This window comes from Myxine glutinosa, chromosome 1, assembly GCF_964187855.1.
Source record: "Myxine glutinosa chromosome 1, kmMyxGlut1.1, whole genome shotgun sequence".
Lineage (NCBI taxonomy): Eukaryota > Metazoa > Chordata > Myxini > Myxiniformes > Myxinidae > Myxine > Myxine glutinosa.
The window spans coordinates 147,735,909-147,755,589 of NC_136261.1; the positions used below are offsets into that span (position 1 = coordinate 147,735,909).

Genomic DNA, 19,681 nt, shown 5'->3' on the forward strand with positions numbered 1-19,681 from the left:
GCCAACGCGGAGCTTGGTGGAGCCAACGCGGAGCTTGGTGGAGCTGAACGCTTGGTGGAGCCAACGCGGAGCTTGGGGGATTGGTGTGACGGGTTCTCTCTCCTTCCTTAGTCCCACCCAGTCCAACAACTTCCTCTCTTGCTTCAGGACTCTTTCTCTCTCTTTCTTGGTCCCTCACTCTTTACCACCGACTCCTCACCGCAACCAACGCAACCACTTGACCACCACCTCTACTGACTGACTCTTCACCACTCTGCACTTGACGACCGACTCCCAACCAACTCAGACCAACTCAAAGTCCAACTCCAGGCCTTTCTGTCTTCTGCTCTCCTCTGTAAAAACGCATCTCTCTCTTGGACACGCCCTTGCCTTGGGTTATATAGGCCCCCGCCCCTCAACCTTTGCGACCCTCCCCGATCGCTCTTCCTCCGCCCTCTCTAGCCGAACCCCTGGCTCATGGTTGGTCGAGTGGGGCTGGTTCACTCCTCCCCTCTCTGACGAGGTGGGGAAACGCCTTCCTTCCCCCAACCCTGCCTCGTGGTCAATGGCGGATGAAGGGAAAAAAACCGACCAAAATGCGGAAGGCGCTTCAAATTGCAATTGACGGAAAGGGGGGAATGGAAGGGAATCTATCTCTTTCACTGGTGCAATGGAGTATTTCTATTAATGGAAGACACAGCCTTACGCTAAAACACAGAATAAGAGATAACTACCAACAGGTATATTCTATTACTTGGCTGACGTGTATGCTTGTGGACTATGGGACGCCCTTTTGGTCTTTACACAGCTCCGGAGGCAGGAGGCACAGAATAAACAATAATCACAACAATACAGCACACAATCAAAAAAATATATACAGTCCTCATATCCACAACACTGCACCCTCCTCCTCTTAGGCACGTCCCGGGCCTACAACTTTTATTTAGTGTGACACGTAGGTGTAGTTCCCTCTACTTTTAACCTGACCCTGAGTGCGACAGTTTTAAAACATAAATAAATGTGTCCCGCTGCTCCATTGCACCCTGCCTAACAGACTTACGCCCACAGCTAACCGAATTGCGGAATGGTCTTCAAACTAAACACTGACGGTGGGGAGCATTATTTACACTGACGCTATTTTTATTTACAAAACTAACCCAGGACCTGTAATTGTTCTTTCTGGGGGGGAGACAGTCTGCTCTGCATCGACGCACCATGAACGCACCCAAAAACGCACCAATACACACCCAAGCACCAATCGGTGCAGTCACCATTGTTCAATGAATGTTCAATAAAAATAAAATCAACAACCCCTAACCCTGGAGGTGGTCTCTTGCTCTTCGGCTCCCTCTGCTGGTGATTATTATTTGTCTTCCAGATGTTGTCATTTCCATTTTGCTTTGCTTACTGGCGGCCTATTTTCAATAAAGTGTGCCCAATGTGTCCCTTTTTTATTTGATTTTATTTATGGCCCACAGGGCCGACTAGTGTGGTTCACCTGTGGGGCATCGGTGCCCTGTGGCCAAGGTCCGCCAGCAAGATTTCAGGCCCTCATGGCCGGTTCCAGCAGAGGGGCCATGCCCCAACCCATGGGGTCCATAAGTGGTGCTCGGCCACAGGCATGTGGTCCATAATGTGGTGCATCGATGCAGACAGCTGGTTCTGGGAATTTCGGGCGCACAATGGCCGACCCACGCACGCTCCCCTCGGCGCCCAACGGCGCACAGGTCATGTGGGAGACAAAAGGGGAAAGACAATTGAGCGAGGGGTAAGGTCACAAGGGTACACGTCAAAAAGGCAATGCAAGGTGAAATGCGTACGGAGGCCGAAGTGAGAAAGCTCGTCCCTACCGTACGTCACCCCCAGGTCACCTACCCTACCCTTGTTCTCACCCCATATGTACAAAAATCTACACATTTACAAATTCGTCACTACTGTCACGTCTTCCCCATATTTCCCCTATACCAAATTCGTCTCCACAATCCCTTTACTTCAAAATTTGCCATCACCAATTCATCATCAATCCTCATAAGGAGGGAGAGATGGAATTACGCACAATGTCACACCCACGTCATGATGCATCTCACAATCCAAACATTTGCATCATAAAAAATAATCAAAACATGGCATGGTGTGGAGTACCTGTCACCTCAGGTGAGTGGATGCAGATGGTGCGAGGAGATCCTTCATCCTAACTATCCGCTAAATGACTTTAACACACTTTACACTACCCGGGGTCTTTCCCTGCCAATCCATTGGCCAACTTACACTATGGGTTCTAATAACCAATTCCCATTGGCCAAACTGTGGTGCTCCTCAATTTGGGGTCTCACTCCCCCGATTCATCTCCCGGTGCTCTAGCACAATTTCTGGGCTGCGACGTGTACCTCTCCCAACAGGTCTACCCACCTGCACACCTCCACCACTGTAGTTGCCACCCGAGCTTACCTAGCTCCTCACCCTAACCTAACTAACTGGGGACAGCCCCTCTCCTGGCTCTGTCACCCCATGGTGCCCTCTGGCACTGGGCTACCCGGGTCCGTCCTCCGGATCCTCGGGCCCCATCCACACAACTACTACCGGCTCCCAGAGCCCACCTGCGGCCTCACCTGGCCGACATCCTTACAGTGGTGGAGTGCCCAAACCAACTACACACACTAACAGGCTACACGCCCAGCCATTTCCACAACACCAACGCACCCATCCACATACCATTCTGTCACCCGCACCACAGATGCCAATATCCAACCACAATTTACCTGTACCCTCTACCTAACACCTACACTACCCGCCCCGGGTATCCGCGATGGGGGTCCACTCTTCCCCCATTCACACCTTCGCACCATCCACTCCACTCCACAATTTCCACCATTCTCACTCCACGACCATCCCTTCCACTACTCCAGATATTCCACACTACCATTTATTCCACACAGCCACATACACCTGTTCTTCATTCACCTGTCGTTGCACACCTGTGCAATCATACCTGGTGCCACCTGCACCCTCCTTTCTTCCTGGACCATTTGGTCAGCACAACACGCAATCACCACTACTCCCTCATACACTGCTCCACACACCTGTTCAGTCGCACACCTGTGCAATCACACCTGTTCCATTCTCACCTGTTCAATCCTCACACCCACGGCATCATCTCAGCTAACTACTCCCCTCTGAAACTTGCGCTTCCCAGTCGTCCCTTTAAACTATTGCGCTCCCACGTCATTATAATCCACACTAATCTACCTGCGTCCCCACTACAGGTATCAGTCGCTAACTAACCTTAACGTCACCTAATGTCATCTTCTAGGGCCCTATCAATATAACCTAACCCACCCGGGCTAGTTTTCACTGCCATCACCCCATAAGCTATTGCTCCTTTGCCCCCACGTCTGTGAGGGATGGTGGATTTGCCATCCCACCACATCGGGGGTCTCTCACTATCAATTTTGTACACCTAAATTCCAACCAATCAAAAATTTGCCAATCACTACTCATCTGCCAATCATTACTGCCAATCCTTTGCCAATCACCAAATTTTGTTTTTCTCTAATTTTGGGTCCAAAACACTATCACTATCACGATCACCATCATCACAGTCCGCTATATCCTAGCCTCGGTGCGTCATGACATCATTAAACTCGGCTTCGTAAAGCCGAGCAATGAATTCGGGTGGTTTGGTTGCCTGCAGGTTGAATCCGTCCGGCTTTCGGTTCAAGGGAGGTGGTTTGGTTGGACCGAGATTCCACGCACCATCTCGGCGCGGCACCTTGCGGTCCCGGGCCCGATGGCTCCATCTCCCCCGGTCGGAACCCCGTCCCCACGAGGGGGCACCGTTCCGCTTCCTCCCACTCGCCCTCGAACCGGACCGGTCGCCTCGCCCGACAAAGCCCGGACTCGACCGTGCGGGGCGGGGCCAAGCCCGAATCGGCAACGACGCTTCGAAGAGAAACGACTCAGCTTCGATCGACGCCGGGCCTCGCACCCAAACAAGCACCCCTCGCACCGAGTGCTCGCATCGGCTATCCGTCGCTCTAACCACTAAACCGGTTACCATCGATGCTTCACTTGCATGCTTACAAGCATACGCTACCCCTTTCACCCTCACAAAACCTGGCGTTCCAACGCCGTCCGTACATTCCACCAACGCTCTCCCTGTTACACACCATACCTCTCGCGCACACTCTCCCGGTACACCCTCTGTAACACTCACCACAGGTGTACACTCTCTCGTTACTTCCTCCGTAACACTCACCACACCGCGCTTCCATGTACCCCCTCGCACACGCGCTTCGACCGGCTCACTCCTGACGGCACACTCACTCCTCGGCGTGCACTTTTTCCTCACACACCCCATGGTCGGACATTCTCGCACACCTCTTTTTTCGCACACCTGACCTGTCACACACTTCACCAACGGCCTTTCACGAACACCCGGATCCAAACCAATCCCCAAGCCGACTGAAGCTTTCCTCACATCATATACATTGCCACTCACCTCCGTACTTCGTCTCCGCCCCTCCTTTGCCACCTGCAAACTCTTTATTTGGTTAGTGCGCATCACATCATGATTTGAACACAGACCTTGTACATAATCCATTTCTCCCTGCAATTCCCGGGCTACCTCCGTCATCTCTTCAATTTTAATTATTCCCGCTACTGCTTTTTCTTTATTAACCTCGGCGACCGCTGGCTTTTCTAAACCCCGTGTCGCGATTTCTACCCCCGTCATTGTACCCGTGCTTTCCTCCGCTTCGCTCAACCAGCGCTTTTCGACCCGCTTTACCTCGTCGTGCACCGATGTGCCTCTCCCGCCTCCCATGCCATCTACGAACTCCCCCATTTTTTTTATGCTGTCGTTTATTTGCTCCCGATATCCCTCCGGGTTGTCCTTTGCTTCCCTCCTCATTTTTTTCATGTCGATTCCCTGGGTAGCCATCATTGCATCCAATCCCCTACTGTCGCCCTTCATAGATGCCATGAAATGCGTCATAAATAGGCAAAAGTCCATTGGCACTGCGGGCTCGACTGCCGCGACTAAATTTGGTGCCGCAACAACCATGTGCGCGAGGACGCCATCTTGTGCACCTGATACCCCCTCAACCACACCTTCTTTACTCTCCTCCGCCATTTTTTTTCCTAAGTCCTGGGTCGATTCTACCCCGTCTATCTCTCCCACCGGCATCCCGTCGCCTTGAACAGCCATGGCGCGATTTCAAAATTCGGGTTTTGCTTAAAAAAAAAACAAATTTCGGCAGCTCGTAATTTTGACCAAAATTTTTTTTCTAGATGTTTTAAAATTTTGGTTCGGGCCCCGAATCCCACTCCCAGACACCAATTGTTATAGATCGCGGTTAGATGTTATAGACCGAGCGGTGGTGTAAGACCGCGACCTAACAAAACTCACCCGATTCACCCAGACTTTGGCCGTATCGCACCCCAGCTGCTCAATGAGGGAAAAGACGAAAACGACGCAATGCAAAGAGGAAAACGAAGGCAAAGAAAGGTTTGGAAATACGACTGAATTTATTGACTATTTACACACAAGCAAAAAGAAAGCAGTCACGTTTATTTACAAGCACATAAGACGCAGGTGACACAGGGAAAATACTAGCTTATACAGACTTAATTAACCCAGGACAGAACAAACAAAAGACACTGACTCACGCGGGGAATTGCAGGAGGTGGATGGCTGGAGGTGAACGCTTGGTGGAGCCAATGCGGAGCTTGGTGGAGCTGAACGCTTGGTGGAGCCAACGCGGAGCTTGGTGGAGCTGAACGCTTGGTGGAGCCAACGCGGAGCTTGGTGGAGCCAACGCAGAGCTTGGTGGAGCTGAACGCTTGGTGGAGCCAACGCGGAGCTTGGGGGATTGGTGTGACGGGTTCTCTCTCCTTCCTTAGTCCCACCCAGTCCAACAACTTCCTCTCTTGCTTCAGGACTCTTTCTCTCTCTTTCTTGGTCCCTCACTCTTTACCACCGACTCCTCACCGCAACCAACGCAACCACTTGACCACCACCTCTACTGACTGACTCTTCACCACTCTGCACTTGACGACCGACTCCCAACCAACTCAGACCAACTCAAAGTCCAACTCCAGGCCTTTCTGTCTTCTGCTCTCCTCTGTAAAAACGCATCTCTCTCTTGGACACGCCCTTGCCTTGGGTTATATAGGCCCCCGCCCCTCAACCTTTGCGACCCTCCCCGATCGCTCTTCCTCCGCCCTCTCTAGCCGAACCCCTGGCTCATGGTTGGTCGAGTGGGGCTGGTTCACTCCTCCCCTCTCTGACGAGGTGGGGAAACGCCTTCCTTCCCCCAACCCTGCCTCGTGGTCAATGGCGGATGAAGGGAAAAAAACTGACCAAAATGCGGAAGGCGCTTCAAATTGCAATTGACGGAAAGGGGGGAATGGAAGGGAATCTATCTCTTTCACTGGTGCAATGGAGTATTTCTATTAATGGAAGACACAGCCTTACGCTAAAACACAGAATAAGAGATAACTACCAACAGGTATATTCTATTACTTGGCTGACGTGTATGCTTGTGGACTATGGGACGCCCTTTTGGTCTTTACACAGCTCCGGAGGCAGGAGGCACAGAATAAACAATAATCACAACAATACAGCACACAATCAAAAAAAAATATACAGTCCTCATATCCACAACAATATATATATATACAGTGGAACCTTGACTTACGAGTTTAATTCGTTCTGTGACCGAGCTCGTAACTCAATTTGCTCGTTTCTCAAATTAAATTTCCCCATTAAAATGCATTGAAATGCTATTAATCCGTTCCAGCCCGCCAAAAACCACACCAATTTTTTTTAAAATATACAGTATATATAAAAATATCTCGCGCTTTATATTTCACCTGTATGCAGCATACAAGTTGGCAGGATGGCCTGGACTGGAGGTACGCACACTTGACTCTAAACTGTCCAGCCTGGGTTTGAATCCCGACCCAGCTATAACCTGTCATGGGTGAATCACAGGCAGGGTGATTCATCAATGTGTGTACCGCTAAACTGGGCACCCCGTTTGCGTCCCATTAGTTGTTGGATGTTAAGGATCTCACCGTGTTTTCCACAAAGAGAAGGCGAGCTATCGCCGGCACTCTGAACAAGTTGTGGCCTGGCATGCTCTTCTCCTCTGCCGTTATATACGTCCTCCTCGGCATCTTTTTCCAGAAGAGCCCTGTCTCGTCACAGTTGAAGATTTGCTGGGGGATGTATCGTTCGGCTTCTATCAGTTCGGCAAAAGTTATAATAAAATCTTCAGCTGCCTTCACATCCGCCTCACCAAGTCGACAACACGCACACCTCGCTCATGTTTTTCGACGATTGCGTGTTTTATATCCAAGCACATCATCCTCTTCTTCTTCTCAGTTATAATAAAGTCTTCAGCTGCCTTCACATCCGCCTCACCAAGTCGACAACACGCACACCTCGCTCATGTTTTTCGACGATTGCGTGTTTTATATCCAAGCACATCATCCTCTTCTTCTTCTCAGTTATAATAAAATCTTCAGCTGCCTTCACATCCGCCTCACCAAGTCGACAACACGCACACCTCGCTCATGTTTTTCGACGATTGCGTGTTTTATATCCAAGCACATCCTCTCTTCCCTTGGCACTCAATTTCTTAGGACCCATGGTTAAAACTAAGAAATTTTCCAAAATAACCAAAATGCGAAAACAAAGCAGCAGCGATATACGGCAGAGATACTTGCACGGCAAGATAACCACGTGACCGGAACCCACCTGGTGGCGGGTGGCGAAAGCTCGTAACTCAAATCTCGGCTCGCATCTCAAAGCAATAAACCGCCCGAGCGACGGCTCGTATCTCGGAAAACTCGTAAGTTGGTGCACTCGTAAGTCAAGGTTCCACTGTATATATATATATATATATATATATATATATATATATATATATATATATATATATATATATATATATATATATATATATATATATATATATATATCTATATATATATATATATATATATATATATATATATATATATCTTTATATATATATATATATATATATATATATCTTTATATATATATATATATATATATATATATATCTTTATATATATATATATATATATATATATATTTATATATATATCTTTATATATATATATATATATATTTATATATATATATATATATATTTATATATATATATTTATATATATATATATATAAAATATAAACTATATATATAAAATATAAACTATATATAGATATATATATAGATATATATATATATAGATATATAGATATATAAATATATATATATATATAGATATATATATATATAAAATATAAACTATATATATATTCGGGAGATTAAATCAGACGCGGACGTAGCTTCAGGACTTCTACGTCCACGTCTGATTTAATCTCCCGATTATTTATTCAATGCAAATGAGACGCCCTGCTCGTACTGTGGAGTTTCTACTATTTCTAACAGTTATATATATATATATATACATACATATATATTGTTACGGCCCGCGGATAAGATGTTATGTTTGCCGAGCGGATGGCCCCGCGGTCGTACAGTTACCCCGACTAACCCGATTCCCGAACGTTGGCCAGATCGCGCCACAGATATTCAATGAGGGAAAAGACAAAGACGACATGGATGTGAAGAAGAGGAAGACGAAGGCAAAAAGGTTTGAAATACGAATCTAATTTATTTACTATTTACAGGCTCAAAATAACCAAGGAGAAGGAAAGATAAGAAAATAATATACAGAAGATTTTAGAGACACAGTGAAAATACTAGCTTATCTAACAGGCTTAACTTATTCCCAGGGACAAGACAAAAGACAGACTACGAACACACTTACACGGGGGATGATGATAGGAATGGCAGGAGGTGGATGGCTGGAGGGAGAGGGAGGCCGGTCCACGGATACCGCAGCCCGATCGGCGCGTTTGGCAGCCGCCGTTCCTTTTCGGTCCTGCTCAAAACATCCGTCTGGTTCCAAGCTGCTGTGGCTGCAGTTTCGGTGGCTCAAGCTGCTGTGGATGCAGTTTCGGTGGCTCAAGCTGCTGTGGATGCAGCCGCCACTCTTGTCATGGACCTCTCTTTGTCATGGACCTCTCTTGTCATGGACCTCTCTACGCAACTCCTGTCCACTCTTGCGCGCGCGCTTTTATAACGCCTTCGGCGATTAAGCCGCCGGCCTTCAGGACACGCCCATCGGTGTGCTCACCTCGGCCATGGTTGGTCACGCGACCCTCTGGCTCCGCCCTTGATGACGACGGGCGGGCACGCCTTTCTTCCCCGACCCGAGCACATGTTCAATGGTGGTTTTGGAGGGGATGTAATTGGCAAATTGAGGCTTGGCCATGACGAAAGGGGAAATGGAGGTTTTTGGGAATGGGAATGAAGAATGAAGGGACTCTATCTTATTTCACTTGGTGCAATGGAGTGTCATTTTAATGGAAGACAAAGCCTTAACCTAATACACAGAATAAGGAAATAAACTACTGAACAGGGATATTATAGTGTCCTTCATGTATGCTTTATGGAATTAACTACCGGAACGCCCTTTGACCTTTATACAACAGACTGGAGCAAGGAGGGCTCAGAATAAAGCAATAAATCATAACAATTTACAATACAATACAACACAATAAAAAAAACACAATCCTCATATCCGCAACAATATATATATATATAATAACTTCTGCCATTTGAAACAAGACTTGAAGAAAATGCTTATCTAATAACAATAAGCAGAAATGTATGGTGGAGAATATTGATTCCCCCCTCGCTGAATATTTTCAGGAGTTTGGCAGACAATTGCAACTATTTTTAATAGGATATTGGGCAAGTATCCAAAAAATGTAAATTGCAATGTTTTGTTGCTTAGATGTACCTGAAGTCCTCTCCCCACCCCTTGCTCCCCTCTCTCCCATTATATTGGCGTTCTTTTAAAACCCAAGATGTGCATGATCTTCACAGTTCGTTTGTCTCAATTTTGTACTTGAATGAAATTATCCTAAAATTGTCCAATTTGACAGCACTTTTAACAGGTGATTTTTGTACTGATTTATTAGGAAGTTGTATTTGTGCTGATGTAAGCATGCTGTCATGTTGCAGAAAATTATCGCGGATTTTACAGAAGCAAAGGAATCCAGAATAACACATCTGCAAAATCATATTGATGCTGAAAAGGAGGAGCAATGGCGAGTGGATGGCAAGAAATTTATTTTTTCTGCAAAGAAAGTGAGCTGCACTTAATTTTGAGTTTATTTAATGACTGCAGTGATGTGCAAAGGAGCTATTAATCACCCCGTGCGCGAAGTGCAAAGCAGTTAAGCAGTTGGTTCCTTTTGTGTGTCTGTCTCACCGACGTCGGTCTATGATCGAGGAACTACTTGATTTGAATTGAATTATATATTTTTAACACTAAAACATGAATCGGAACACACACCTGCAGGTTTGCAATACTTTAGCTCTATATTTGGAAAATTGTATGATGTCTCCTCCTGAGCACGCATGTGCAGAGAGTAGAACGGTGGCAGTCGATAGAGCGCATACATCTGCCAGGCTGAAGAGTTTATATTTTGTATTCCACTGATAGGCCAGATGTACATCCAGACCTGAACCAATATTAAATCGATTTGTCCTTATCACACACCCACCCAGTCCACCTAGTTTTGTCCGAATCCTTCCACAACTTTGAGATATTGTGCAGTATATTGATTTTGGCCCCATCTCTCAATGGTGAAAGATCATTTGAAAATTAAAAAATTATTGGATCCAGATTCGGATCTTCACCAAAATCAAACCAATTCGTCCTTGTCACACAACCAGCCTGTCCAGCAAATTACATCTGAATCCGTCCACAACATTATGAGATATTCTGCTCACAGACAAACAGACGGGTGAAAACATAACCTCCGTCCAGCTTTGGTAGCGGAGATAAAAAGCAATTCCATCAATCTGTCTGCTTGTCTGTCAAAGGAAAATTGAAAATTATTCCAAAGAGGAAACTCGCTGTTTGTATAAGACGTCTTAAGGGGCACAAACAACAGGTACAAATAAGTAATTTAACGTGTTAAATAAGGTGGCGTAAATGACACCGCATCAACAGCGGTAAACTTCCGATTCAAAAGATCATTTTGTGGTTTTTCGACAGCCTTTAAAACGTTTTAAATCAAACATCATTGTTATGTGGAATGGGGAGGAAGAAGGGTAGATTGTATAAATTCATAGTAAATTAATAGATTCATAGCTACATTGTATAAGAAAGAATGCCATGGACGATGTCATCTCTCATAGATACCATTTTCCTCTGTATTAGCTGTTTGTCTGGAAGTGATTTGTATTGTAAAACTTGCATTGAGGTGATTGTTAATTTTATGACCGTATAGAATACGATTGTGATTGTGATTGTGATTGTGAATTGTGTACCCCGGTTTAGAATAGGTACACTGTATCCCTGCGCATCGTAAGAGGCGACTAAGGGTTGGCATCAGGAAGGGCATCCGGCCATAAAAATATTACCTCAAAAAGGGAACCATGATTGTCATGGGGCCCGCAAGGCTAACCCCCGCTCTAGCGGGGAAAATGGCCTTAAAAAGGGCTATGTTTTTTTTCCTCTTTACATAAGTTTGTGTGCTCCATCATTACTAACTGTGTCTGTCGACCGCTTGGTTTGTTCCCAACTATTTTCAGGGTCTTGTGTACCCTTATCCCTGGATTCTCTTTTGATAAACCCTCTTTTTATTATAAGGAACGTTTTCCCACCAGGTTCGGATTTGTTTGGGTGATCCTTGGGGAATCGTGCTAATATTGAACACAGTATCTTACACACCGTTTTGGTCTTTCGTGGAGGTCTTGTAACCCTGGCAAGGATTGCCTGGTTTAACGGTTTAACCGTTGAACCGTCTTTAGCAACAATATATTTGAACACTGTAGAACACAAATCACATTATTTTCACTTCCAAAGCCTCCAGATTAGCAGTACCCAGAAAAAAACTTTACGTCGTCTTGACCAATAAAATTTGCCACGCGCTCTAAAGGTGGAGTAACAGAGACATTCAGACAAAAATGGTGGCTTGTACCTGGACATCTTATGAACTCTCTAATGGTATATGTATGAAGTAAAACGAGAATCTAAAATTGAGAAGAGCAGGAGGGTAGGGGTGTCAGGGTTTGAGAGATAAGACCGAAAAAAATATATTGCTGGTCTCTGGTCAGACCAAACTTCCAGAATTGATGCGGCGATGCGGGTTTTTTTTTTTTCGTTTTTTTTTTTTTGAAAAGCATGGATTGCACATATAGAGGTGTTGTTTTTGTGTCCTCATGCCTTGCGGTCCTCTTCATCTGCCGTGGCGCCGTCCAGAGAGAAATTAAAGACAGCCAATGGGACTGGTAGGCCTTTTTGTAAATAATGAACACAAGCTTAAGTTATTTTAAAATGTATTTATTCTGAAAATCATTAAGTTCTTCAAGCATATTATAGACTGCCATTTCGTTATCGAGATCACCTCGCCGTTCTGTCAACATTCCAATGCGTCGATCGCGTCAACACTGCGCATGCGCAAGTGGTCTAAACAGGCAATTGCTGAAGCATTTGAATGCTGAAAAAAAACCGCGCATGCGCAAATGACGACACCCCTGGACCAATCTTCGTGTACGGGATGACACGCTGCATGTGTATCAAAGCCGTGCATGCGCAGATGGGCTGTATGGTGTTATTCAAATCGCGCATGCGCAGCTGGGCTAAACGGCGAACGTGGAAGCGCTTGAATCCATGCCGATGGTCTCCCACGATCTCTTCTCCTTGTCCACCAGATTATCACAGACACTTACAACTTCATGACAATCAAGGGAGGATCCAGGCCTAACTAACGAGACCACCCGCAGCTCTAGGCCTTCTGGCTGCTTCACACGAACCCGACAACGAACGTCTTCGTTTCAATAAATGACAATATCCAGCCGATTGGATTCATGACGGCACGGCACACAAAACTACTCATATCGTTGGAACGGCTGGTTGGATTTGGACAAACTAAATGTAGTTTTGTAGGGGAGAACCGTGCGCGAATGTCAATACCAATGGCGACCCTCACAGACCCGTATTTCCCGAGATAGCGCGCCGGCCCGGCAACAACAGGCACGCACTGTTGTTGGTACCGTTGGAAATTTGAAGAAAAAAAAAATAGTTGACGCGCAGGGTCAAAATCGATGCGCGCGCTGACCAGAGACCGGAAATATATTTTTCTCGGCCTAAAGGAAAGGTTGGCGGTGGGGAGGAGGGACTTTCACCGCTTGCTTTTATCCGGAAATTAAAATGTCTTGTTAGGCCTTCATCGGCTACTGAGAGTCATTGACATGGGTATATTACAAGGCCACAGTATTAACTTCTTAGTTCAGCAGAATATCTAATTCTATACTATAAGAGCTGTTTGTATGTCGCCATTTTTTGCAGTTGGCCAAATGGATCTTCATCAAACTTTCACAGGTTTATCAGCGAATGCCAGGGAGTTTTAGGCAAAAAATATTTTTGGAAAAATTGTATTTTTTTTTTATCGCTCTTTAGTGCCTAAGATTTTGTACATGAAAGGTACAAATCCCTGACCCTGACCTTAAATGAATAAATCCTTAAATGATCCCTGACACCTTTCCTTGGTGGGTATAGGGGAGTGTTTTAGGCCCCTCGCAAAAAAAAATTCTAAATGCCAACAGGATTAGGACAGCACCAGGCAATGCTGGGTACCCCTGCTAGTTTGCTATAAAGGTGAGAAAAAAATGCTTGTGTTTAACTTATTTAGTTATTTTGCTCGACAGAACAATGTGGCCATGATCCTGGAAAGCAACATCCGTGAGCGGCAGCTCATGGTGTTTAATGAGGTGAAGCGCCGTCTCGACTACCATGTTGAACTGGAGAAGTTGAAGCGCCGCCTGGAACAGGAGCACTTGATCAAATGGGTCGAGAGCAACGTGGTCAAAACTATCACTCCACAACAGGTGCATCAAATGTATAGATGAAATACATTTGCGTTTGTAGTGATGATGTTTGTGTCATGTAATCCTTGCATCTTTTTAGAGTAACTAGAATATGAACGTCAAACGTTAACTGCAGCTGTTCCATGTGTCCCACAGGAAAAAGAAAGCATTTCCATGTGCATCATGCAACTGAAATCACTTGCTCAGAGATCGCGGGCTACAGTTTAAATAGTGACGATTTGTTCTGTTCTTGAGAATGTGTGGCTATTAAACGTATCCATTAAAAATACACCTGCTGCACTGCGTATCCCGTGTACCTTTTCTCAATTGTACAAATCTCGATGAATAAAGGTAAAACGGGAAATGTAATGTGCGAAAGGCTGTCAACTTGGATACGCATTTGAATTAAATGTTTCTTTCTTTCCACAATGTTGCACACGCTTTCTCATTGCTAATAAATAGGATGCACCAATTTCTGTCAATAATCATATCGGCTGAGTGGACTTCAAAATTCTCTTGCACATTAACTAAATAATTTGAAAAGTGGGAATGAAATCTACAAATCAAGTTTAATATCAGCCATTTTAGCACAAATACATTTCAATGTTATGTTTGGGTACTCGTTCCAAAAATATATTTTGAGCTTGGGTGCAGTAGAGGTTTTCAATTGCACATCGTTTTTGTTTGAGTCAGTTAATTATCTCATTTTGAAAGAACCACAGTTTGTTATCCCGCGCACGCGAAGCAAAGAGTTTGTCTTGCTAGTTTATGATGGACCAACAAGTTATTTAAATTGAATGCTGTATTTTGAACACAAATCGGAACATGAATAGGAAGACAAGCTTGCCATTTACCATACTTTGGTTCTGAATTCGTCCCGACCGTACATGTGCTGAGAGGAATAAGATATTTTTTGCTGGCTGCCTACCTGGCAGAAGAACAAAAATTTAAAATCATTCCAAATAGGAATTTTTTTTTTTTTTTTAAGGATGTCAAAAAGGACACAAACGACAGCATTACCTCCACTACCTAAGTAGGGCAGAAGTTGTGTTTTCACCCCCTGTCTGATATCAAAGGTTGTGGACGGATTCCGATAAAATTTGATGGAGTGGTTGGGTGTGTGACAAGGACGAAATGATTAGATTTTTGTGAAGATCCGGATCCCGATTCAACCCATCAATGGGATAAAAAAAACATTGATGGTTAAACTGTTCATTCTTTACTTTTAAGGACATAGATAGGGATAAGTTATCCTGCGCTGCTGTGAGATGGTGTTATAACCTTAGTGTCTAGAAAGGTTAATGCGTCTTATCCCTCTGCTTTTCCTTGTTGAACCGGGTGAGAGCCAAACTCTGTGCGTTTCACCATCCATGCTGAATTCTGCATTTTTACCCCCCTCAAACCCGGGGGAAGAGAAAAAGGCTCCACTCTCCCTCACAGCAACCTGATTGCCAATGAGCCAGGTGACATGTAATCAGATCGTGCTGCTCGACGTCCACAGCACCAATTGTGTCATGGTTGGTTGTCGTGATTCTGCTGTTAAGCGTGGATCGGCCCTAACAACTCTTGGCTGAGTGGGAGAAAGACAAACCGAAGAGGGACGCTCTCCTGTCGGCTACATGGAACTCCTGCTTCTGTCATCGACGTGGGTCTTTACGTATCTTCTTACTCTTTTTCAATCTCACGTGGTCTCGTGTGTGACTGTGTGCCTGTGCTCTGAAGGTGGATGGATAGTTGCTTGCTGTACCAAGTGTGTACATTTATTCCTTGTCTACGTGTCTGGGATTGCTGTTGTTGTTGTGTTGTGCCTAATGAGGCTTTACAGTACTGTGCATGTGGAGCTATTTAATTTGGAAAAGTTGGGAGAATGGTATCTGTCCCATCTTGGAGGAGATCCTTGCAAGCCAACTCGGGAACAATTGCACTTTCTTACGGCGTAGCCAGTATGGCAATGACGTCTGGAACAATGTTTGGTGTATGTACAGTGCATTCAGAAAGTATTCAGACCCCTTTACTTTTTCACATTTTGTTATGTTGCAGCCTTATGCTGAAATCGTTTAAATTCATTTTTTCCCTCATCAATCTACACTCGATACCCCATAATGACAAAGAGAAAACAGGATTTTAGAAAGTTTTCCTAGGTAGGGCAGAAGTATCTTTCCTAGGTGGATCAATTTGCTAAAAAGAAAGCACACAGAATCTTGTTTCTCACAGTCTGCGAGTCCTTTAGGTGCTTTTTTGCAAACTCCAAGTGCGCTTTCATGTGTCTTTCACTGAGGAGAGGCTTCCGTCTGGCCACTTTGCCATAAAGCCCAGATCGGTGGTGTTGCAGTGATGGTTGTCCTTCTGGAAGTTTCTCCCATCTCCACACAGGATCTCTGGAGCTCAGCCAGAGTGACCATCGGGTTCTTGGTCACCTCTCTTACCAAGGCCCTTCTCCCCCGATTGCTCAGTTTGGCCGGGCGGCCAGCTCGAGGAAGAGTCCTGGTTGTTCCAAACTTCTTCCATTTAAGAATTATGGAGGTCACTGTGCTCTTGGGAACCTTCAATGCAGCAGAAATGTTTTTGTAGACTTCCCCAATTCTGTGCCTCGACACAATCCTGTCTCTGAGATCTGCAGGCAGTTCCTTCGACCTCATGGCTTGGTTTTTGCTCTGATATGCATTGTCAACTGTGAGACCTTATATAGACAGGTGTGTGCCTTTCCAAATCATGTCCAATCAATTGAATTTACCACAGGTGGACTCCAATCAAGGTGTAGAAACATCTCAAAGATGATCAAGAGAAATGGGAGGAGTAAAATAAATTTTTATTCACCTGAGCTAATTTCAATTGTCATAGCAAAGGGTCTGAATACTTTTGTAAATGTGATATTTCAGTTTGTTTTTTTTAAAAATAAATTTGCAAAACTTTCTAAAATCCTGTTTTCTCTTTGTCATGATGGGGTATTGAGTGTAGATTGATGAGGGAAAAAAAGAATTTGAACGATTTCAGCATAAGGCTGCAAAATAACAAAATGTGAAAAAAGTGAAGGGCTCTGAATACTTTCTGAATGCACTGTATGTATGTCCCTCAAACGTACTTCAATCAGAGCTGAGGATCTGGTCACATGACAAAGGAACAGCATTTGGTAACCATTACAGTTGCATATTTTACTAAAAAGGAAATATAAGCTTTTGTGGAATGTTTTGGGGTTCCAATGGATGTCGCAAGGCAGGTAGATTTCAGAAATTCCTCAATAAAATTATGATTTTGAAATGTGATCGACACAGACCTTGCTCTCAAATCTGAAAGTGAACAGATGAGAATGGTTCACTGGTTTGATAAATAATATCTCGAATACAATCGTGATTTAACATTATATTTTGATGTATTAATACCATAGTATTCCTTTGTGATTGGAATGATGAATGATGCTGTTTGGAATGAAAATATAGAGATATTGAGTTTAAAGTAGAATGAGGAAATGAAGGGTTTCCATCCGTGACATTCGCAGATTCCCCAATTAGTTTCGCGATTGACTGCAACATTCAGACTGGGTACGTTTTTTGTCCAAGTCCTTCACGGGCCAATAACAGCAGGGCTGAATGACAAAATACAGGGAGACTTGGGCAAAAGGGATGTGGGGAAGGAAGGGTAGAGGAGCATGCATGAGGTGGACAATATGGATACACAAGCAGCCTCAGAAAAGAAAAACTAAATTTGGGGACAGAAAATATGGGTTTGTAAGGGGAATTATCTGAGATGGTGGTAAACAGCTGTCTTGAAGACCTCGAAGGAAGAATGAGATTTAAGAGAATGTGGAAGTTGTTGTTGTCTAGCCCCAGACTTCTTTTGAACAAGCCTACGACCCGAAGATAGCCGATTGATCTCCTCGGATTGACCAAGAGATCCCCCACGTCTAGGATGGTGTACTTTTGCGTTCATGAAGTCAGGACCAAGACAGAGACAGACGGTCAGTTTATGGGGACCGATCGGCACTCTGGCCATGACCGCGCTGCCCTGACGAATCCTGGCAGTAGGGAAGATTTGTCCCCCAACTTGCGTTGGGGGTGGGGGGTTACAAACACCGAGAAGAGGCATCCCCAATAGTTGTAGCATGTGGAAGTTGGTTCTACAAGTGGATAAAGAGGAACAAGTGAGTGGTGAACCTAGATTTAGGTAGTTTCAACAGAAGGTTGATGGTGGACCGTGTGTGCCCTGTAGAAACCTGGGAGGAGGGAGGACGACAAAGCAAGTAAAGAGCAGAGGGTGCAAGAAGAGAAAGTATATGGGAGAAGACAGAGACCACCGACCTATCTGTGTTGGGAAGTTGATAGGCCAATAGACTCGGCTTCAACGCCAGAGGTTCCAATGATATTGAAGTCCTTGCTTTCCATAGCCTCAATTTCAGCAATGTGCAAAGCAGGAGAGCCAACCCAGAGGAGAGAGCAATATTCCATCAATCTGTGGATGCAGGACTTGTTGATGGATAGTTCAGGAGAGCCAAGGAACGACTAATACTATTTCATACCAGCTTTCAATTCATTCTCAAAACACAATTTCCTTCAATGAGGAGTTTTGAAAGCAATATATAAAATGAAAGTGTGAATGCATAGGGATATGGCCATACCTATTTAACATTTCAAAATTCATCGAAATATGTATTTTTGTGAAAACCTTTTTGGTGGTGACCATGTCTCCAGTGGTATAATCAATTAAATACCTCTTTTCAGTTTCCTTATTCTCAAGCGTTTCAAAATAAAAAACTGAGACCTGCGAGCAGACATTGCTGATGGTTCTCAGTGGAGCCTAATATTAGGCAATTCGTAGCACTTGAAATTCTGCCTCACAATGAAAAGAAGTGTTTGTTTTGGCACACACATTGACGAATCCCCTGCTTGTGAAACACTGGGATGACAATTTATAGCTGGGTCAGCATGGGAAGCCAGGCTGAACAGCTTCGAGGTGAGTGTGCATACCTCTAAGCCATCCTGTCAGCCCGACATATAACTGTAGCATGCACAAATATCTACATACCAGTACTTGGTCTTGTACTCTAGGTTGCGTACAATTGGAGTACTCATGGGGTAGGTAGGAGAGCAACATTTCAAACACTGCTTGCTCCCACTGTTAAGTGCATATTTTATTTTGCCCAGTATTTTTACCAAGCAATGTAAAAATGCCAAACTTGTGTTGGCCTGTTTGGCATTATCATCTGTATAACCACAACTCGTGATGCTGGAATCCAAAGTCCTGAATCTAATACTTCGATTTGTATATGCCAACTCATGTCCTTGCAATTCGTCTTCTTAATGACCTTTTCCTGCGTGTGGTTCATGTACAAACGTAGATTATTTTTTCTTTTTTTTTCATGCAATTGCCCATTTCCTTATGCAGTAGTGAATTGTAGCATGTGTAGCATGTGGAATGCATGTATTACACAATGTCACGTCTTCATGTATTTAATTAGAGAAGTAATAAAATACAGTACAACTATTTTTCAATCCACCCTTGAATTACTCGACACACTGCACTCACTTGTGAACACTGAACAACCGCTGATTTTTTGTGAAGAATAGGTTATGTGTCCATCAAGTTACAATCTAATCTTATAGAAATGCTAACCACGGATCCTTAAAAACTGTTTGATCAAGATTCAGTATAAACCGACAAGTGGTTCTGTCTGGTAACAGCAGTCACTTAACATGAAATGCATTGGAAGTTGTGACTGC

The 19,681-nt window shown here is 44.5% G+C and overlaps 1 protein-coding gene across 2 annotated transcripts in view; it reads left to right on the forward strand.

The window, feature by feature from the left end:
- The window catches only part of ATP5PB (ATP synthase peripheral stalk-membrane subunit b), a 31,488-nt gene extending 17,092 nt beyond the window's left edge, over positions 1-14,396 (forward strand). For both annotated transcript variants that reach the window (XM_068119241.2, XM_068119235.2), the window contains exons 5-7: positions 10,110-10,235; positions 13,809-13,988; positions 14,124-14,396. In XM_068119241.2, coding sequence (XP_067975342.1) covers positions 10,110-10,235; positions 13,809-13,988; positions 14,124-14,195 — 378 coding nt within the window. In that variant the 3' untranslated portion in view covers positions 14,196-14,396. The remainder of the gene's footprint in view (positions 1-10,109; positions 10,236-13,808; positions 13,989-14,123) is intronic.
- Positions 14,397-19,681: the final 5,285 nt, after the last annotated feature.